The sequence below is a fragment of the Centropristis striata genome, chromosome 6 (genome assembly GCF_030273125.1).
Source record: "Centropristis striata isolate RG_2023a ecotype Rhode Island chromosome 6, C.striata_1.0, whole genome shotgun sequence".
NCBI lineage: Eukaryota > Metazoa > Chordata > Actinopteri > Perciformes > Serranidae > Centropristis > Centropristis striata.
The window spans coordinates 30,976,780-30,999,924 of record NC_081522.1 but is presented as its reverse complement, the minus strand read 5'-3'; the positions used below and the strand labels follow the sequence as shown (position 1 = coordinate 30,999,924).

The following is a 23,145-nucleotide window of genomic DNA, read 5'->3' as shown; positions in this document are numbered from 1 at the left end:
GTTAAATCTGACTAAACTTTGGGTTGTGAAAGCGCTGACAGCCAGTTCCCAGCTCCGTGCGTAATTTATGCGCGCAGACATATAGTAGGCAGTGTTTATGTCATTCTTGCATCCAGGTGCATCATATGCAGACACCATGATCACGGTCACCCATGAATATTAAGCAGCCATTTGGAACCATCGTGAATATTAAGTATCCATGTGGAACAACAATCTCTTCACAATATGATTCCATCAGACCTTATATCTACACTGTTAAACCCAAGTTGGCACTTATGCACAGTCCTATTATGTGTTACAGACAATTGTAGTTGACTAATAAGGTAAAACATTTTGTTTGTGCTGCATTTTGCTCAATATTTGCTGCATTTTGCTTCCCTTTGCATCGTACAGCAGGCAATTCCCTCAAAACAGCCTAATTAAGCCTCAGAACCTAAGTTTATTTAATTCGTTATACCGAGAAATCAATCTTTGTTATAATCAAGATAACAAAATAATAAGTTGTTATCACGAGATAACGGTGCATAAAAAAAAAAATACATGCCTGTTCTCGGCTTCCGTACAAATGCCATCTATGGAGCTTTGTTTAATCGCACTATTTTCATATAAGAAATGTTGCATCTTCTTTAAAGCATCTCTAATGGAAACACAGCTAGCATTTAGAACCGCTGCTGTAAAGGGAGAATTTGAGTTTAGCCAACAACAACCGGTCCCTAACTGCTCCGCTGCCCTTTTGTTCTTCCTGCTGCTACTGACGGGCAGTCTCTGCCTCGGAGTCTGACCAGGCCGCAACACTGGCCACTGCTGGACATCTTCAGAGACACAATTAGCCAGAGCTGCTCCTGTAGCGACAACTCACCAACAAGACCGGCCACTGTAGTAAGTCATTATGGAGTAGAACGTAGGGACACAGAGCCCACCAGTATATTTACTAGTGACAGTTATTTAGGTGTAGAACATTACAAACCTAGAACTGTAGTCTCCATTAGCTTGTGTATTGCTTCATTGTACAATGAATTATGTATGCAAGCTTTGCCAGCAACTCTCGTGCTGATTTCACCGATTGTTGGTTTCTATTTAATAGCAGGAACTAGAAATCTGCAGCTCTGCATACATAAGACTCTCTACTGGCCTATAGGGCAATTAGAACCTCGAGACTGAACCTAGACACTAGTGTGACCTACCTCCTGGTTTATATTTCTGATGATGAACCTTGGAGAATCCTGGACCTCTAACTCTGTATGTTTACCACTTAATGTAAGTTATGACAGTGTAAAAACCTGTGAGACCGTAAAGGATACAGAGGAACCTCTTCTGCCGTCAGCTGTAATGGATAGAAACATTTGGTGATAAAATTGTACTCAGCCAGGTCACTGCTGAGATTTGAAACCTTGGCAACTAAGGATGGGCGTTTGGAAGAAACCTGCCAACTTGAGCATCTGTAACGGTAACGATCAATTGATACATGAGCAAAATAAGATATGTGTACAGTACTGTGCAAAAGCCTGTTTTGATAATGGACACTTTTATTTTGAAAGGGTGAAAAGATATGTCAATTGTAAAACCAACTCAAGTGAGGTGATACTGTAAAGATAACGTCAGGAGTTTAATGTTTTATGTTTTAGCCCCTGAAGAGGCATGAGGTTAGTTTTCACTGTAATCTTTTTATATTTAAGTGTGTTTTGTGTTTAAATAACTTTTTGGATAAAATTAAACTCAGTAATTCATGCTAGCAAGATTTGATACAGTAAGCTAGTTTTGCTCCAATTAATACTGTATTTCCGTGTGTTTTATAATTGTTATTGTAACTTTCAGTTTGCAAACTGTAGCTTTATCCAACTTAATTCTCAGCTCATTGGCTTATTGGCGTACGGCCGCAGAACTGAACACTGAAACATAAAACATTGAAGTCCTTGACGTTATCTTTACAGTATCGCCACTTGAGTTAGTTTTACGATCAACAGGGAGTCTCTTTTTGTCCTTTCAAAATAAGAGTGTCCCTTATCAAAACAGCCTTTTACATAGTTGTGTATTTATTTATTTATTTATTTATTTATTTATTTATTTATTTATTTATTTATTTACCCATGTAAATGTTTTTTTTTTGCCCTCGTTATACATACTGGAGTATGTATAAAACATAGCAATTAATTGATTGTTAACGTTATAGATCCCTAGTTGCAGGACAGTGTAATCTGCTAAATATTCCTTTCAACTAAATATTTATATCTAATAACTGATTGATTCTTATATTCCCAATAGAGCAACATTCAGAAGCAGCAACAGTTCCATTAATTTTGGGACATTGATCAACTAAGAGCTTATTTTCAGTTGTTTATAGTTATTCTACAACATCCCATAGTATTAAACAGGATGAAAAGGTTTACAGGGGAGACTTCCCCTCAAACGTCACATTGATAAATATTTGGGAGTGTATCCACTTAGCTCCGTTTACCTCAAGGATCACCTTTGACTTATCACTTTCCAGCCCCTTGTTCTTGTGCAGCATGCTCACTTTTCTACAAATGTAGTCACCGAAGCAGAGGAGAACAGAACAAAGCAAAGCTGAACAGCGGTTCTGCTCAACTGAAGATAATTAATGACTGTTTATACGAGTTTGCCAGAAGTACTCTGCTGTGATCCAAATGAACCTAATTAACAGATTTTCCTCAAATGATTGCTGTTGTCAGTGTGTTACTCATGCAAGGTAAAACTAATCAGAAAGTGTGTGCACTTTGTGAACCGGCCAGTTGGGTTGTGATGTGACTCTCTGAGTCTGCAGTGTGGTGTCGGCCACTTGTAGCCCGCTAGCTGTTAGTCTGTAGAAGTAGTCTGGATCCAGAATGGAAGTGATACTTTCCTACTTTCTGATTTTGCCAAGTATTCTCCAGGATGTTTATTAGTGGAAAGCATTATGTGAATATATTTTCTGTATTAGTCTTGTTTGAGTCTTGGCTCTATGCAAGGCTCAAGTATCAACTAGGCAAAGAAGTTAACTCAGGCTGGGCCCCTGGCTTGCTGTGTGTCAACTGTATAGTGATAAATTATTATGTATTATGTACTATGAAGAGACAGGGCTACACAGTGGTGCAGTGGTTACAAGTGAAAGGACAATGAAGCTTCATGAACCATTTGCTTTATTTTTTAACCCCACTAGATGGCGCTCTTGGCTTAAAAAAAGGGCTTTAGCAATGGTGATTGAGTGTGTTTTCAACCCTTTGTTGAACAAAGAGCTCCGTAACTTATAACAAATGGTTCATGAAGCTTAGTTGTCCCTTCACTAGTTTTAGCACTCTAGCCTCTAGGCTCTTCTGTGTGGAGTTTGCACGTTCTTTCCTTGTCAGCGTGAGTTCTCATCAGGTACTCCGGCTTCCTCCCACAGTCCAGATACATGCACTTAAGTTTAATTGGTGACTCAAAATTGCCCGTATGAGTGAATGAGAGCGTGATTGTCTGTCTCTATGTGTCTGCCCTGTGATAGTTTGGCGACCTGTCCAGGGTGTACCCCGCCTCTCGCCCAATGTCAGCTGGGATCGGCTCCAGCCCGAGTGTGGATGAGCGGTTAAGGAATGAACGAATATGAAGAGACACGATATTGATCTAAAGGAATAGGTTAACCTTTGGGAATTTAGGGTTATTGACTTTCTTTCAAGGTTGTTATCAATCTCATATTAGTCCGGCAGTGGTGAGGCTGTGTTGCAGATGGAGACATGCCACAGAAGTAACGAGCAGATGGATAAATAGTTGTTGTTCAAGTTAGTCACAGCATATAAATCTCAACGACAAACGTCCTCAAACAATCTTTTGTTTATCGTGTGGGAAATATTGAGATTGGAACATAAGTCATCAGAATGTGTCCACCTGTCCTCTACCTGTCTGTCCATTTCCAGCTCCCTTCTCATCAGTCCAACATTGTTAACAGTGCTGTTCTCTTGCAGAACATGCTCCGCCGTCATGAAGAGTTAGAGAATGGAACAGCGTGGTCTAATTCATCTGAGTCTTCTGATGATTCATCCAGTCCTCGGCTCTCTGTAGGAGGGCTACGCAACTTTACACATCATAAGGTAACAAACAGTATATGTACATTATTTATGATTGTGATATTCTATCTTGCATTTTGTCTGTTTCACTGTATCCTCATCTTTGCTCAGGATTTTTTTTTAATTTTCCAATATATTGCGATTTAACTGTTTAACTACATTTTGTGTCCGCAAAATTAGATTCAATCAAGAATTGTTTTGTCAACTATGAGGAAATTCTCAGTCTATTCATCTCACTTCAGTCTTTTTATTTCTCCACAATGAGAGTCAAACCCACAGACTGACCAACAAAGTATTCAGTCAAACTGAACTGAACTGATATCAAACATGTATGGACGACAACAACTGCAGCATTTTATCAAACTTTCCTCAACTTTAAGCTTCACTGCTCTGAATATTTTTAATCAACATAAAAAAAGCCGAACTTTGCAGCGTTATTTCGACAACTTCCCAACACGATATATTGACGTACATGGTGCCTATAGGTTCCTTAGATCTTCTAGTTTCATATGATATATATGGTCCCTCCAATATATTCCTAAATGTAAGCCCCCTTCCTGCGACTCTCTCTCGTTCTCTAGGCAGTGGTGGTGACGCCGGAAACCCAACCAGCTGTAAGCGGAAGTTCCTCCCCACAGCCTGATGTCTCATTCTGCTCCTCAACTCCAAACTCCACCCACAGAGTCAGCACTGTCAGTGAGGTTCCCAACACGTCCAGACACCAAGCACACAGCAACAGGTAGGTTTTGATTTTCCTTTTTCATTTCAGCTCGGCTTCATCACATCGTCCAGATTTTAGCTTCTTTGCATTGGCTCCCTGTTCATTTAAGGATTGATTTTAAGAGTTTACTTATCACTTTTAAAGCTCTTCTAGGTCTGGCTCCTAGCTATTTTACAGAATAATTAAGTCATTACGAGAACCATTTGCTTTATTTACGTAGCCCACTAGATGATTGATATATATGTCTATATCTATATCTAGATATAGATATATATATATATATATATAGAGAGAGAGAGAGAGAGAGAGAGAGAATAGAGAGAAGAGAGAGAAGAGAAGATTCATGGGCAGAAAAATATTTAAAAATGAACATATTCAGATGCCCTCAGGTCTTCAGGGAGGTTGGTCCACAAACGTGGACCACAGTGAGAGAACGAAGCCTCACTGTTGGTTTTTGTTCTAACTTTTGCTATTATTAAAAGGCCACTCCCAGAAGAACTGAGGGTCCTCGAGGGTTCATAGGATAAAAGTAAATCAGATAAATAGGCTGGACTAAGACCATTAAGAGATGTATAAACCAGTAAAAGATTGGCATCATTCTCCTTGTACTTAACTGCTCTCTGTCAAAGCACTTTATAAGCTGCTTTTTGTAAAAGGTGCTATATAAATAAAGGTATTATCGTTATTATTTTAATTCTTCATCATATTTGTTGATACTTACAGAGAAGAGGAGACACTCAGTGTGGTGACAAAACCTGACGGTGAGGAAGAGGATGCAGGGAAATCTTCCACAGCTCCAGCTGATGAGTCGGTGAGCAGCAGCCACACCTCCCGCTGCTACTCCCGCTCTCTGAGCCACATCAGTGAAAGCAGCGCTGACGGCACCCTGTTGATGGACAGGTCGGCCGAAGCGGGAGAGGTGATGTCTCTGGCCTCCGGGCTCTCCATCAATGACATTGTAATGGAGATGCCCAGCAGAACTCCTGAACCGCCCAGCTCTGCTGCTGCAACAGACGCTGACCTGTCACCAACGAGACTCGGTGCCGTCGAAGAAAACACAACAGCTGATGGTGTCAAAGATCAACATCAACAACAGGACACGTCCAGCTCTGTCCTCACATCCTCTTGTCCCAGGACTGAAGGGGCGCACCCTAACACTCCAGAACAAATGAACACACAGCCAGAGGGCGACACGCTCCCAGAGAGCGGGGATGTGATGTATGTAGCCCGCAGGGTGTCGGTGGAGGAGGAGACGTCAGGCGCAGGAGCAGCAGATTGTCTGTCCAGTGGGAGCGATGTCCCCGTGGACAGCGGGCTGGAAGACGCCCTGGCAGCTGTAGTTTCTTCTCTGGATGATTACAGAGGACAGTTCCCTGAGTTACAACTACTGGAGCAGGAGCTGAAGCTGCTGCAGGTTACACTGAAGGTGAGGATAAAGCATGTGTGGAAAATGAGAAATGCTGCGTTCAGAGCAAGGTTATAATAGTTTTTGATTTTTCATTAGTTTTAGTTTTAATTTCGTTGTCATTTTTTGTTTTTAAATTCAGTTAGTTTTAATTAGTTTTCAGAGTGAGTTTGCTAGTTTTTATTTGTTTTTATTTTTTGGAAAATGCTTAGTTTTAGTTTAGTTTTTATTACTTTTCGTGTTAGTTTTATTGTAATGGGGTATTTGTTGGGTTTCGAGATTCAGAAAGGTTACGATAAATTTTGCTTTTATTTCCTTTGTCTGATCCATCTCAGCCCCAATAAGTTTATTATATATATAAGAAATAGATTTCATATCAACCAAAAAGGTTTACGTATGAAAAAAGTTGACAAAGACGAAAACGAAGGACATTTTCACTATAATTTTAGTTTGTTTTAGTTAGTTTTGTAACCACAAAATACAGTTTCAGCTAGTTATCGTTTTTTAAAAACCGTCATTTTTATTTTTATTTCAATTAACGAATATGTTTTTTCAATTCTAGTGTTTGTTATTTCGTTAGTTTTCGTTAACTATAATAACCTTGGTTCAGAGGCGGGTAGAGTACTCGAGTAAAAGTAACGCACTGTTACTTTGTTAAAACAAGTCGTCAAAACAACATGAATTGACTTCAGTAAGATTAAGATTTCCTTTATTATTCCCAAAACGGGGAAATTTCAAGAGTTAAAGCAGCAAAGTGGATAGAAAAAAACAATAAATAGTGAAACAGCATTATAAACTAGAGATATAAGGAAGGTATCAACAAATAAACAAGTAAAAAATATAATAAATGATTAACAATTTACAATAAAAACAAGTAGAAACAATTAAAACAAAAATAAAATAAAAACTTTAGGAACATTATATACAATGTAGACAGAGTCAGCATTTAGATACAGATCATTGCACAGAGAATAATGCACATATAAATTAAGTTATAGAAATATTGTACAGTGTTTATAGTGGAGGAAACTAAAATAAACTAGAACTACAAATACAGACAGGCACACGACAGTCTTTTCCCACTTTGTTTATTTTATGTGGATATGAATGGCATCATTTCAACCTCTGATGGTAAAGAAGTGATTTATGGTCGGTATGTGGTGAATTGTCATGTCATCATCTCCCGATAGGATAATCTGCTGCATGGTACCAGGTACAACCAGGCGGTATCTCTTCAGTGTGATCACATTTCCATATGTATATGCCATTAGGGCAACACGGTGGTGTAGTGGTAAGCACTCTTGCAGCTGATGTTGGGTGAGAGGCGGGGAACACCCTGGACAGGTCGCCAGACTATCACAGTGCTTACACATAGAGACACGCTCTCATTCACACCTACGGGCAATTTAGAGTCACCAATTAAATCTAAGTGCATGTTTTTGGACTGTGGGAGGAAGCCGGAGTACCCGGTGAGAACATGCAAACTCCCCACCGAAGAGCCGCAGGCCGTAATCAAACCGGCGACCCTCTGGCTGTGATGCAAGAGTGCTAACCACTACACCACAGTGTAGCCTGTGAGTGTTTAGAATTAACAATATTAAACTAATTAGCATTAATGCAACAGACGCAGTGCTGCATTAAAACTACTCCAATAAATACAACTTGTATGACATGTAAATGTTACCACCTCTCATCACTTAATAATACTTGATTCTCTTTATTCTGTGCACATTTAAGTGAAAATTCAATGTGGAAAATCATTACAAGTACTATGTCAATTAAAACAGCCATATCTTCTGTGAGCATGACAAGCATTAATTTAAATGTTTTTTTATCATTATTTTTATTTTAGAACTAGAATTATTGACCCAAAAACGCAAAATATGTAAAAACCAATAGTGAATATCTCTCGGTAAGAAAAAACATATAACCTTTACAGACATATGTACTTATTCTAATATATACAAAACTGTAATCAGGAGAAAGTCTGGTTTGCAGCAGAGCCAATATGCATGGTGTTCTTGTCAGCAGGAAAAAGAAATAACTAAATACAATGTAACAGTGGTGTAAGGTTTATTATGAATGTTGTCTTCGTCATCATATCTACAGTGCATATTAATATCTTTATATTTGCAGAATTTGCTAACCAATATTTGTGTGCAGTGCAAATTTCAACCACAACCAGATACAAAACAAACTGCTACAGAGCTGTTTAGGTACTGAGGCTTGTGGGATTTTTCAGGATCCCAGCAATGATTTACTTTTTTCGAATTAATCATGAAACAGCAGCGATACATAAATGATTCACTGTTACAACTATTTGAGCTAACCTGTGACCTTTACCAGCTCGTTGCATTGTTAACTGCTCTTGACATTTTTGGACATTTAGAGAAAGTAACTCCTCTAGAACCATCTGTTCTCCGAGGCCTTTGGCCTCAGTTAACCCTCGCAGCCCTGTCACCAGTGCTCACTTCCTCTTTGTTTTTCAGTCCTTGCTTTTTACTTATTTTGTCTCTTGCATCTTAATTTAGAAACAGTGTCTGCTACATACAGAAAGAGTGAAATGACAAGTTGATTTTTTTCACTGTAAAATGTTCACTTCAATTCTTTAACAAACAAATTTGAAGTGGAACCAGGTAGTCTGACTGTACGCTCAGTACTGTTTTATGGTTCATGGTTTGATGGAGAATTTGTGTGTGTGTGTCTGTGTGTCTGTGTCTGTGTGTGTGTGTGTGTGTGTGTGTGTGTGTGTGTGTGTGTGTGTGTGTGTGTGTGTGTCTGTGTGTGTCTGTGTGTGTCTGTGTGTGTGTGTCTGTGTGTGTCTGTGTGTGTCTGTGTGTGTCTGTGTCTGTGTCTGTGTCTGTGTGTGTGTAGGGCGGTAGGCACAGCCGCTCCCCCAGCGTTGTGAGCCTCACGGTGGAAACAGCTCTGGGCAGCTTCGACTTCCTCAACACGTCTGACTGGGAGGAGGAAGAGGAGGAGAAGGGCGACAGGAGTAGAAGAACTGGCCGGTCAGTGCTCACACAATGAACTGTTAGAATCCCAACCAAATGCTCTGGAGAACACATTTTTGCATTAATCACATTGTTTATAAGGTGTGTGATTCATCAATACCACCCAACACTCTTAATCAGTCAGTAGAAGAAATGAAATGACCTTAACATAAATGTCAGAATATATTACTGTATATACATATGAATGACTTAAGACTTCTCAGTTATTGCATCTCATTGTTATTGAAGGATGTTGCTGCCATCTAGTGGAGCTGTGTTGTACCATCAGGACTAAACAGCCTCTTATGCTTTCATAGCGTCCTCAAAATAACATTAAATTATGATTTATTGTGGATTAATTTTCTTATCTTGATTTCTCTTTGTTGTTTAGAGCATCATTTCACTTCATTATCAGCAGGTTTTAGTGCTAACTGGGGGCACACTTTATTCTCTATTGTGTGAAATTGATTGGAATATAATAACATCTTTAGGCTCAGATTTTAATTAGATTGTTTTAGAAGTTATTTCTGGATTATTCACTCCAATCACTCATACCTGATCCATTTAAAAGTTTACTGATTTAGATTCTAATCCAGTTAATTGGAAATTTCATAACCACTCATAACACCTTAACTCTATGGAGGCTATTTTGTCCATTTTTGAATCCTTTTCATGTCTTTTCGTGTCTTTGTAAGTCAAGTCATCGTGTCTGTCCATGTCATTTGTGTCTCTTTTGGTAATTTTGTGTCTTTTTGTGTCTTTTTTTCGTCATTTTGTGTCTTCTGTGGGGTTTTTTTGGTCATTCTGTCTTCTCATTTTGTTTCTTTTTTTGTCATTTTGTGTCTTTTTTTGTCATTTTGTGTCTTTTTTGTCATTTTGTGTCTTTTTTTGGTCATTTTGTGTCTTTTTTTTAGTCCTTTAGTCCAACATAAAATGTGATTTTGAATCTTTTTTTTACTTTCAAAACACTATCATGCTCAATAAAGAATTTTAAATGTTGCAAATGTGAACAAAGGTTGCATATATAACATAAGAGGGTTACATCCAGTTCTATCATTTTATACTAAATATATTTGACCTCGTCTCCAGTTTTGCTTGGTATATCATCATCAAACTGAAACTGGCCTCATGGAGTTTACAGCCAGAACTTTAGAGGTAAATTTACAGTAGGGCTCCACGCTGCTTTGTTTTCTAGTCTGGATGTCATCAAGAAGTCATGCGCTTTTGGAGACTCCAGAGGGTTAAAGTGTTGGTGCCTTTTTGTGCATGTGCATGTGCATGAGATGGTACCTCCCTGAAGGACAAAAGTAGCAGTAAAAATATACAGACATGGATTGAATCTTTGAATACTGTAATGAGAGATTGAGACTGTAAAGTATGGAAGCCCCTTCCACCAGTTCTAAAAAAAAAATTAAAACTTAGCTTCTTTAAAAAAAAAAAACTTTATTCTAGATGTATGAGAAAAAAAGTCATAATTATGAGATAAAAAACCTAGATTATCAGATAAAAGTCATATCAGATAAAAGTCACACACACACACACACACACACACACACACACACACATATATATATATATATATAACAATCTTCTACATAATGAGTACTTTTACTTTTGATACTTTAAGTACATTTTGATGCTGATACTTTTGTACTTTTACTTGTAGTTATGTAATTACCACTTTGAAGGTTGATTAACCTACAAATAAAATAAATCTTGGTAATGGAAACGCAACTTCTTCTTGGGTGTGTGTAGGTCTCTGCAGGACAGGGGCTGGGACAGCCCCGCCTCCCCGGCCTCTCCCCTCACCACGGGCTGCACCACTTTAGACCGCTCTCTGGTGGTTCACCTGAAGAACTGCAGCACACAGCTGTTGGTAGGTGACCTGCAAAACACTGTCCTCAAGTCCTTCTTTTGCTGCCTTAGTACACAAGCTGATGTGACACTGCATGTAAAGGTTCAGATGGTAGAGCGGTAGATTGGAAGGTCGGTGGTTCAATCCCTGACCGTGGCAGCCTACATGTCGAAGTATCCTCGGGCAAGATAGTGAGCCTCAAATTGCTCCGTATGCTGCCTTCATTGGTGTGTGAATGGTTTACTGACAGGCAGTGGTGGAAAGAGTATTCAGTTCCCCTTCTTAAGTAAAAGTACTAATACCACACTGTGAAATTACTCCACTATAAGTAAAAGTCCTGCATTCAAAACTTATGTAGAATGGACCCACTCAGATTGTTTTATATATTCCAAATATATTATTGGATTAATATTATTGATGCATTTATGTAAGCAGCGTTTTAATTTCCTCAAGGTAGGGCTAATTTTAACTACTTAATATACTGTTGTGAGGTTTAGTTAAAAGACAAACATCTCATCACTTTAAATTTATCATGATTTTCATGTTAAAAGTAACTAAATCTGGCAGCTTAATGTAGTGGAGTAGAAGTATAAAGTTACATTAAACGGAAATACTCAAGTAAAGTACAAGTACCTTAAAATTGTACTTAAGTACATTACATGAGTAAATGTACGTAGTAACTTTCCACCACCGTTGACAGGTGGCAGGCACCATGTCGGTTAACCTCAGCCACCTGTGTATGAATGAGTGAATGATGACCTGTAGTGTAAAAGCACTATACAAGTGCAGTCTGTTTACCATTTAGGACGGTCTTTCTTGGCCCTAAACAGCACCTTATAGAAGAAAAGAGGACAGAAGTGATTTTATTCATCATCTACACAATTCAAAAACTTGTTCTGAAGAAGAAACAAGTTGTTGTTGTTGTTGTATTTGTGATAGTTATGGTTGTCATAGTGTCACTACTGTGGTAATTGAAAGGGCATGACCGTAAATATGAAGTCGTATCAGATTCATCAGTCATAAGTTTGTTGATTGCTGTATAACATTGCATTTTGTAATAGTGAACAAAGATTTTTTTGTGGAAAAGCAATGTGACATTCTTTGATTAACATACTGTATAATCACTTAAACTGCATCATTAACATCTTAGATGGACCAAATTAGTGTTTCCTGTTGTGTCAAAGCGGTTGGTGTAAGCGAGATATATGATGTCATGTCTGCAGTGTCTGGGTATGTTCGGTCCGCTGCGGTGTGGAGAGATGTACGCCTTGGACAGACTGCTGAGAGAGGCCCGAGTCCTAGAAATCATCCGACGCATCGCCAAGGACAACCCGAGACACCGCAGACAGCCTGCTGAAGGTAAGCTCCTCAATCTAAACATCAGTCTGGGCCTCTACTCTCTGTTTGACTGAACATTGTGTGCATCACTTTCATATACAGCTTAGCCATCAGATCATCAATCACATTGGTGTCACATATGAACACTTTCCAGTTGGGATGGGAATAATTAATTGATGATCGATTAATGTTTGTTAAGAGTTTGGTCGATCACATGGAATTTTTAATCAATCTGTGAATTTTTTAATTTTAATTTTATCTATGACTGCATATCAGTACTCACGGAACTGAAACACAGCGTTCAGTTCTGCGGCCGTATGTCAATAAGCCAATGAGCTGAGAATTAAGTTGGATAAAGCTACAGTTTGCAAAGTTGCAAATAATATTTAGAAAACACACAGAAATACAAGATTACTTTGAGCACACTAACTTTTAATGAATTTAGGAAAAATCAACAAAAATATTGTCAAATATTCACCTAAATGTCTGTTTTGGATGTTTTCATTATATTAGTCTGAAAAGGAGACATGTTATGTGTGGAAAAATAGGAGACTAAAAAAAAGATATGTCTTAAAATTCAGCAAGCTTGCATGATGTCAAAATAAAAAAACAAACTCTCTCTTTCCTTCTCCTCTCATCCCTCTTTCCCGTCTTCCTCCGTCACAGTGATCCCACAGCTGGGCCTGTGCCTTGGAGCTGGGCCACTATGGCAACAGAGTGTGGGGGAGGGCAGCATGTACAGCGTCTCTGCTGAGAGCCTCCTGGCTACACTGGCTACAGTCTACTCCAGAGTACTGCCTGAGAGGGCCAGCAGCATGGCCGACACAGGTACAACATAATCTGCGTGTATATGTACCTGTGTACAGGAAGGGTTTTTATGGATCCCACTGCAGTTCCAAACAAGACCTATCTTACGACATCATGATTGGTCAGCATTTGTAAAATATATTTTGTTCAATTTAGTGTGGATTGGTGGGAAAATGGTAAAGGTAGTTTATTGGTTGCAGTGGTTGAAGAAGTATTCAGATCTCTTACTTCAGTAAAAGTACTAATACCACACTGTGAAATTACTCCACTACAAGTAAAAGTCCTGCATTCAAAACTTACTGAAGTAAAAGTACAAAATTATCAGCATCAAAATGTACTCAAAGTATCAAAAGTAAAAGTACTCGTTATGCAGAATGGACTCAGATTGTTTTATATTCTAAATATATTAATGGATTAATATTATGATGCATTTATGTAAGCATCATTTTATCACGATATGGCTCATTTTAGCTACTTAATATACTAATATGAGGTTTAATTTATTTCTTTTTTTTAAACAAATCACTTTTTAGTGTATTTTTTTATGTTAAATCTCGACCTGAAAAGTATCTAAAGCTGTCAGTCAGCTACAGGTTCTCAATAAATTAGAATATGATGGAAAAGTCCATTTCTAGCAGTTTAAGTCAAATAGCCCCAACCAAGTATTGAGTGCATATAGATAGATGTAGGTTTAATCGCAGTTAATTAACAACTTCTTCCGGTTGCGTTTTGCTTGCTTCTTCCAAAGGCGACAAGGAGACCCAATTCAGCAACGCGACAATGTGTGATGCAGGACGTCAGGCATCACGCTGACCGATCCTAGCAGGGTGTGACTTATTAGGAACTGCAGTGGGAACCATAATAACGCGTACAGGATGTGTCAGAGTGTGTGTCATGTTAACACCTGTATATATGTATGTTGTCCAGTGTTCTTGTCTCTGGTTGAGCGAGTGCTGGATCAGAGGTTACCACGGCGGGGCAGCAACAGAGACGAGGTGATGGTGACTCTGTTCCAGCTCTGGAGTTACTTGGAAGCCAACTGCATCACTGACATGGAAACACACGTCTCTGAGCTGGCAGAAGAAGGTATCGCACATACACAACACCAGTGGTGGAATGTAACTAAGTACATTTACTCAAGTACTGTACTTAAGTACAATTTTGAGGTACTTTTACTTTACTTGAGTATTTCTACATTTGTAACTTTATACTTCTACTTCACTACATTTTAAGGCCATACAGTCATGGAAAATATTATTAACCACCCTTGTTTCCTTCAATTTCTTGTTCATTTTAATGCCTGGTACAACCAAAGGTACATTTGTTTGGAAAAAATATAATGATATCACTCTTCTGAGCTATATTTGTTAGCATTATATTTGGTCAAACAAACGTACCTTTAGTTGTACCAGGCATTAGAATTAACAAGAAAATTAAGAAAACAAAGGTGGACTAATATTTTTTTCCATGACTGTATATTGTACTTTTTACTCCACTACATTTAGCTGACAGTTTTGGTTACTTTTCAGGTCGAGATTTAACATAAAAACATTAACATATGTATGTATAACACAATATAAAACATTAAATAGTTAAAATTAACCCTACATTGACAGCAGTCAAACGCTCCTTACATAAATGCACCAACAATAATAATCTAATAATATATTTGGAATATATAAAATAATCTGTGTGGGTCCATTCTGCATAACAAGTACTTTTACTTTTGATACTTTAAGTGCTTTTTGATGCTGATACTTTTGTACTTTTAACACACACACACACACACACACACACACACACACACACACATACAAACACACACACACACACACACAGCTATGTGAATGCAGTGATAAACAGTGATAACCTCCCTCCTACAGTGTGGCTGGTGCAGAGCCTGGCGTCAGGTAACCAGGATGTGATCGTCCACGCTCTGCGGCGTCCTGCAGAGTGCAGCCTGAGGAGGGAAGGACTTCACGCTGTGGCCAAATTACTGAAAGACCCTCGAGGCAAAGTGTCAGCCTCCGCCAGCTCGATACTGAGGAGCCTGGCTGCCCAGCCCAAACAGAGAGAGCAGGTGAGAGGAGGAGAGAGTGCTTACATATGTGTGTGCAGTATGTTTCAAACATTCACTGTTTCACTGTGTGTAGAATATACCATATTTTTTAAATATTTGACATTTATTTGTTATTGATATTTTGTTACATTTTCTCTGACCTGAATCTCTTTTGACTAGGGTTGTCAAAAGTATCAATACTCAAAAAAAAAGTATCGATACTAAAACGTTGTATCCGGATACAATACTGATTTTCAAAAGTATCGAGCATCTGAAGCTTGTTATCATAGTTGCAGTTTCTTTTTGCACAACTGTTTTTTATTATAAATATTTAACCTGTGGTTCTGTTCATTTTTACATTTTGCATTTTTCTTGTTAATAATAAATTTTGGGGTCTTTGTTTTTACATTTGTGGTATCGAAAATGGTATCGAGTATCGAATATTTTCCTGAGTATCGGTATCGAGTGGAAAATTTTAGTATCGTGACAACCCTACTTTTGACATACTCTCTCCAATTTTTTTGATAACTTCGTTTTGAGTGATAATCCTTTTAATTATGATTAAATGATTTCAACACACCTGTATGTATTTGGTCAACAGTGTGTATATTCTCCTCCTCAGGCTTTGGTCAGCTGTTTGGAGCTGCTGGAAGATGAAAACGTGAATACCAGAGTGTGTGGATGCAAAGCCTTAGCTTGCCTCAAGGTAAGAACACATACAGAGTTCATTAGAGGTGGGAGAAAAAAATTATACCGCATAGTATCATGATATTTTGGGTGGCAATATTATATTGATTAATGGCCACCAAGTATCAATATTTAGCTTTCCGACGGACCATAAGTATTTTTACCTTCTTCTTTTTTTCGGAGGCCATAGCAGGCATAACTAGAAGATCTAAGGGATCTATAGGCACCATGGTCAGGATATCGTGTTGGGAAGTTGTCAAAATAACACTGCAAAGTTAGGCTTTTTTCATAGTGAGAATTTTCTCTTATTTGACAAAACAATTCTTGATTAACTGCATTTTGTGTCCACAGAATTAAATTCACACTAAACTCAAAATCGCAATAATATTGTATTGTGACTCAAGTATCGGGTTAAAATCGAATTTTGGGGCCGATATGCTGATTTACACCTCTAGAGTTCATGCTGTTATCCTACACTGTTGAAGAAAACATCTACTGGATGGCATGCTAGTGGTGAATGTAATGTTCATAAAATTCTGTCTGTGTGCAGCTTGTCTGTACTGCTTAATACATTGTATCCTCATCATGCTGACCACCGGATTCCATGTGTTGTTATTTCAGGCCAAAGAAAGTATTGACCAGCTGGTGTATCTGTGTCGGACGGACAAGGACGAAGTCCGCGATGCTGCCAAACAAGTGCTGCTAGTGCTCGGTAATAAAAATCATCATATTAGTTAGAATAACAGCTAATTAATACATTTCTTGGATAAACTCTTACCTATATCTAACAGAGATTATAAGATGCACTTGTTATACTGTTGCAAGAAAAAGTATTTGAACCCTTTGAAATTACCTAGTTTTCTGCATTAATTTGTCATAAAATGTGATCTGGTCTGCATCTAAGTCCCAAGTATGGACAAACACAGTGTGCTTAACCCAATACCACACAAACAATAATAATAGTTCATGTCTTTATTGAATATATCCATGAAACATTCATAATGCTGGTAGAAAAAGTTAGTGAACCCTTTAGCTAATGACTCCATTAAGAGATAATTGGAGTCATGAGTTAGCAAACTTGGAGCCCTTACAATGAAATGAGATCTGAGTGAGGTGTAGAGCTACTTTGACCTGTAAAAAACCCTCAAACTTTTTGAGTTTGCTATTCACAAGAAGCATCTGCTGAAGTGAACCATGCCTCACAAAAAAGAGATCTCCGAAGACCTGGAAACAAGAATTGTTGATTTGCATCAGACTGTAAAGGGTCACAAAGTAATCTCAAAGACTTTAGATATTCAACAGTCCATAATTCCTCCTGAACCTTGTAAAGGTCTGATCAGCAGCTATTAGATACGTTTGGTTGAGGTTATTGCTGGAGGTTCGACTAGTTATTAAATCAAGGGTTCACTTACTTTTTCCACCAGCACTATGAATTTTTAATGTTGTTTTTTTTTTCAATAAAAACATGAAATATTATTATTGTTTGTGTGGTATTAGGTTAAGCACATTGTGTTTGTCTATACTTGGGACTTAGATGCAGATCAGATCACATTTTATGAAAAATTAATACAGAATACTAGATCATTTCAAAGGGTTCTCTTACTGTTTCTTGCAACTGTATATGTATATCCAACAATGGTGACTTAAAATTTGTCTTTGTTTTTTTTTTGTTTTTTTTTTTCGTTCCATTCATCCATATATTTGTAACACAAGACAACAGTTAAGGCAGAAATAAGAAATATACATCTTGTTTCTGCCAGTTGACTTTGTCCAACACAAATGTCTGTGGAGAGAATGGTGTATGCCACCTGTGATGACTCATTCATTCATTAGTCCGTTCTTTCATTCCACTTTTTTTTTTTGTTCTTCAATTAATCATGTGGAGCAGGCGAGGAGGGGAAGATGGCCCACAGACACGTGGAGACGTCTCAGGACAGCATACCCAAACTCTTCGCTCCAGGAAGCATGGCCAGCACAGCTTTCTAACACTACACACACGCACACACACACACACACGCACACACACACACACAGACACACAACAAAACTAGAAAGTCAGCAACACAATATGTGTTGTGTTTTGGCAGTGCTTTAACACAATGTCACAATGAGAATACACAGTAGGTTTTCCTTCTAACCCTTTAATACCACTAAAAGATACAGAGAGACATATAGTGTATGGCATATAGTATGTACACTGTTGGAGAGATTGCAATAATACATCAAGGATAGAAACACTGGCAAACATTTGCAGCCAGTAAGCTACAAACACACCACTTTATGTTTCTCAGCCTGTGCTAAATACTCAGTTGGACTGTAAAGATGCTGGGAAGGATGTACAATGTTCAACCCTGATTCCAAAAAAGTTGGGACAGAATACAATAATGAAATAATCCTTTGGGACATATATTCAATTAAAAACTGTACTAAGAAAATATAGTTAACCTCTTAAAACCCACCTGCCAGCCAGCAGGTAAGGAGGTTAAAACTGGTGAAGGGACAACGAAGCTTCGTGAACCATTTGCTTTATTTATGGAGTCCACTAGATGGCGCTCTTTGTTCAACAAAGGGCTGAAAACACACTCAATTGCCATTGCTAAAGCCTTTTTTTAGCCAAGAACGCCACCTAGTGGGGTCAAAAAATAAGGCAATTGGCTCACGAATCTTCATTGTCCCTTCACTAGTTAAAACAAACCAAACCAAATGTTTTAACCATATGCTAAACAGATGCTACCTTTTTAATGAAGCCTCATACATGCATTTTGGCCTTGCAGTTCTTCTGTTATAAGCTTTGGATGCTTTTTTTTTTTGGTTAACTCCTGACCCTTCCCCTACTCCTAAAACTACCCGGGCAGGTGGGCTTGAGAGGTTAATGTTCAAACTGTTGGTTTTATAAATATAAACTCTGAATCTGATGATAATTTGTAGTGAAGGGACAACGAGGCTTTGTGAACCATTTACTTTATTTTTTGACCCCACTAGATGGCGGTTTTGGCTTAAAAAAGGCTTTAGCAATGATTGAGTGTGTTTTCAGCCCTTTGTTGAATGTCAGCGCCATCTAGTGGGCTCTGTAAATAAAGCAAATGGTTCATGAAGCTTCGTTGTACCTTCACTAATTATTTGCGTCCCAACTTCTTCGGAATGGGGGTTGTAAGCAGGCTTGAATAGAAGGATGGATAAAGGGAGGAGTAGAAGGATGAAATGGACAGTGAGGGATGAAGTTGTGGTGCATTGAAGAGGACGGAGACACGTCTGCATTGACCTGAGGCAAATTCAAGTCAAACAAGTGGACAAACTCCTTCCAGTCACAGTCTTGAAAGCTATTTAAAGTCACTTTTTTAGATAATTCACATTTTCATAGCCTACTAAGTGCCCAAAATGTTGAGTTTCTTGTATTTTTGATGAGTTTTACCACTTTGACTCTCTTGACTGGTTACACAGTGAACCAGTAGGCATAAAAATCCTATTCTACAGTGTAATGTTACCCCTCTGAATGGACACTGCTGCTGCCTCTAGATTAGGCTAAAAGTGTTTTTTGGAACAATTCTGCTCCTGATGGACAGTTTGTTCCGTCAAGTGACATTCCTTCAATATATTTTCTCATACAATTCTGCCTTTACTGTAGCCGTTAGCTCTACTCATGCTCGTTGATTTCAGTTTTTGCCAGATGGCTGTGGTGACCTGCACCAAGGCTGTAGTCAAGACTACTTAAGACGAGTTTTGTTACTGAGTCAAGGCCAAGTCCACATTAAACCATATCAACACAGACCCAAAAATAAAACCGTGCCCATTCAGTATCCTTCACTGCTGTTTGTAAATCTGCCTAAATGTTGCATTAATTGCCAACTGTGATTTGTGGTTACTACTCCTAGAAATTGAATAGTATTAGAAACAAAAATGTTCTTGCACAATGTTACAAGCTAACTATAACAGTATGATGTCTGTCCACATATATTTGTACAAACGTACATGTTTAAAATGATGCTTGGTTGGCAAAGAAATATTGATGACGAGAGGGATTACCTGCACAGTGCAGAGCAGTGAGCGTGATATTAAAGAAGTTAGTGTGTCTTAGTTTGGACAATTGACAGCAGAACTTCACTCAAAAGTAGGGCTGGGCGATATGGACCAAAAGTCATCTCCCAATACATTTAGGCTGAGAATTGATATACAATATATATCCCGATATTTATATCGCAACGTGAGAGCAAATGTTCAGTCAAAGTCAAAGCCAAATATGACATGTCACAAGTAGTTTTATTGAAACCGTTTATTTAAGTGAACATAAATACTGTATAACAACACGAGTACCTTTAAAAAAAAAAAAAAATTAAAAAAAAATCCAGGTCCATAAAGTGCACATTTAAATAAAAGATATCTTAAATATAAATAGCCTATGAAATAAAATAGGCCAATCTTTTTCTGAAATAAACATATTTATATGAAAAAACAATGACATTACAAAATAATTAATGACAAACCCTAGTAAGGGCAGCATTTATTTATAAAGAGATTTTTTTTAATTCCATATCACATTTAAAAAATAAATCTCTGTCAATATATTGCCCAGCCCTACTCAAAAGTATGAGTCTAAACACCTGAAAGAGACTAAAGTCTGAGACCACAATCAACCTCTCCAGCCTGACATGCAATACACTTAAGAAGGGATAAGCTAAAACTGTAGAGGAAGTCACCATGCCTGCATAGACACTGTGATCTATCATTTAAATAGGAAGTATTGCTTTGTTTTCAAAATATAGATATTCTCAACTTTCCATTTTTTAATTCCTTTCACACTAATTACATTGTGAACCCATTAATCTCCATAGGGACAGAAGCATCAGTCTGAATTATTAGTTTAAAATGATTTGACTGAATCATTGCCCCTCTCCATTATGGCTATAACCAGTGGTGGAATGTAACTAAGTACATTTACTCAAGTACTGTAATTAAGTACAGTTTTGAGGTACTTGTACTTTACTTGAGTATTTTTTTACTTAATACTTCTACTCCACTACATTTTAGGCAAATATTGTACTTTAGTTACAGCTTTATTTACTTTTCAGGTCGAGATTTAATTAAACCTCATAACAGTATATTAAGAAGTTAAATGAGCCCTACCTTAAGAAAATACAAACACTGCTTATATGAATGCATCACAAATAATATATTTGGAATATATAAAACAATCTGAGTGGGTCCATTCTGCAGTGGAGAAGAAGTAGTCTGTTTAGAGGTTGTCCTGTAGATCACAGACTGTGTTGTTGTTGCAGAGCCACGCCCAGGGAAGCAAAAAAAAATGAATGAGATTTTTTATTGGATTGTATTTGTTGATATGCTGGAGTCCTTTGAGCCAAATCTACATGAGATGTGTGAGCAGGTGGGGGCTTCACGGTGTTGCTCAGGATGACATGTTGATGCAGGGACAGATACTGGAGAGCTCAAAACACATATATCCCTGCTACTGCTGGCTAATTAACTGTGAAATGTCTTCCACTTCAAAGGTTAAAAATGAATGTTTTTCATTTCCTCTATTGCTGGCCCTTATGTTTAATTCTGTCAATATGTGGGCAATAGATTTAAAGTAAAGGCAAACAATGTAGTTCTGTATGAAAGCTTGAGACTGTCGAAAACACGTTGCTGCTTCTGCACAGAGAATGGTTTAAGCAATTCAGTGCCATTACTCTTTACAATAATGACATATCTTATCCTTTATGGAAATACATATAACTATATGCCACTGGAATTCAATTGTGTGATGATAAACTGTTTTTATCTTAGCAGAGTCTTGATTTGTAAATGTAAAGTTTGTTGAATAAGATGCGTTTTTTACTGTTATGAGTAAAAATGTTATTTTCAGTCATTCAACCAATCAATTAGATTGCTAATTGATTAATTGTATGACTAAACTGTACCACTGCATGACATATCTGCTGTAAAAGGGGTCTGTTTGCATTCCTGTCACACACTGCTGTAGAGGATTACTGGGTAGAGATAGATTGCTCCATCCAGGTCTGGGATCAGTTTACTTTAAATTCACATGAATAACAGTTGAAACTTGAAGGAAGGAGAAAGAATATGATTTTTTTCATGTCTAGCTGTGTTAGTGTTGGCATCCTAAAACATTTAATGGTAATAAATATGAAACAACTGGGTTGTATTTCAAGTAAATTGCCACCAGACTTGGAAATATAAGTTATTATAGGGTCATACCAGTGTTTCTGCATGTTTGTGCCATTTGCTGAAAATAACAAGTCTTTACAATGCTGCTTACCCATTACACTTCCCAAAGAAATACAGTGAAGACTGATTTTGCCCCTTTTTAAATCACAATACCTTTATTCATAATAAGTTTATTTTATATTTATGACAGCAACATCTTCATAATTATGAAATAGGACCTCACTCCTTTGAGATATTTACCATAATTGTGATCTATCTCGTTATTATGAGATTCTAATTAAGAGTTGGGGATGATGTCATAATTTGCTCCTTTTTTTAAAACTTTGGTGGATGCAATTTGGGTTCATTATAAAGCAAAGCTAATAGTCTTTGATTTTTCAAGTCAAGTCAAAGTGTATTTATTTAAAACAACCTCAGTTGATCAAAGTGCTGTACAGTTATTAAAATACAATAAAATCATGCGCAAACATAATAATAAATAAAACAAAGAAATAGTACTAAAACAATAAAATAGTAATAAAAAACTCCATTTAAAATGTTCATCTGTTTTTTCTCCCTCTGAGAAAACATCATGTCTACAACAGTAATGTAACATTGAAACAAAGAGCTAATGTTCACTGTGAGGGATCACCAAACTCAAGCAAATGTCAGCACTGTAACTTGATAATGATACTGTACAAGTTAAAAAAATGTACAACGCTTCAATATTGGGATAATTGCCAGCAAAAATTCATGAATGTGTAAAAAAAAACATGTGAAAACACTGGTATAATTCTGTAAAGAGTGGCAGCAGTTCAAAGGAGTTGAATCGTCCACACTGAGCTTACCACTGTCAGTGAAAATGCCAAAATGTCCGGCCCCTGTTGACTACAGACAGTTGTTCCTGTTATTAGTTTCATAGTGTCACTGCTGACTGTGATGTTGCCACTCTGCCTTTTTCATTCGTTGAGCACCATTAGTGGAGCGTCATCTCCATATCCGTAGCACATAGATGTGTCCCAGTCTCATACTGTCTGATGTTAACCTGTTGTATTAATTATTATAGCAGTGATAAAAG

General features: G+C 37.7%; 1 protein-coding gene across 1 annotated transcript in view; it reads left to right on the top strand.

Annotated features, from left to right (window-relative positions):
• Window positions 1-22,860, top strand: part of ripor1 (RHO family interacting cell polarization regulator 1) — a 52,353-nt gene extending 29,493 nt beyond the window's left edge. Inside the window, exons 13-24 of the mRNA XM_059335146.1 lie at window positions 3,939-4,064; window positions 4,622-4,779; window positions 5,485-6,187; window positions 9,041-9,177; window positions 10,915-11,035; window positions 12,238-12,373; window positions 13,019-13,180; window positions 14,087-14,245; window positions 15,043-15,239; window positions 15,841-15,924; window positions 16,527-16,617; window positions 17,794-22,860. Coding sequence (XP_059191129.1) covers window positions 3,939-4,064; window positions 4,622-4,779; window positions 5,485-6,187; window positions 9,041-9,177; window positions 10,915-11,035; window positions 12,238-12,373; window positions 13,019-13,180; window positions 14,087-14,245; window positions 15,043-15,239; window positions 15,841-15,924; window positions 16,527-16,617; window positions 17,794-17,891 — 2,172 coding nt within the window. The 3' untranslated portion in view covers window positions 17,892-22,860. The remainder of the gene's footprint in view (window positions 1-3,938; window positions 4,065-4,621; window positions 4,780-5,484; window positions 6,188-9,040; window positions 9,178-10,914; window positions 11,036-12,237; window positions 12,374-13,018; window positions 13,181-14,086; window positions 14,246-15,042; window positions 15,240-15,840; window positions 15,925-16,526; window positions 16,618-17,793) is intronic.
• The last annotated feature ends 285 nt before the right edge of the window (window positions 22,861-23,145 follow it).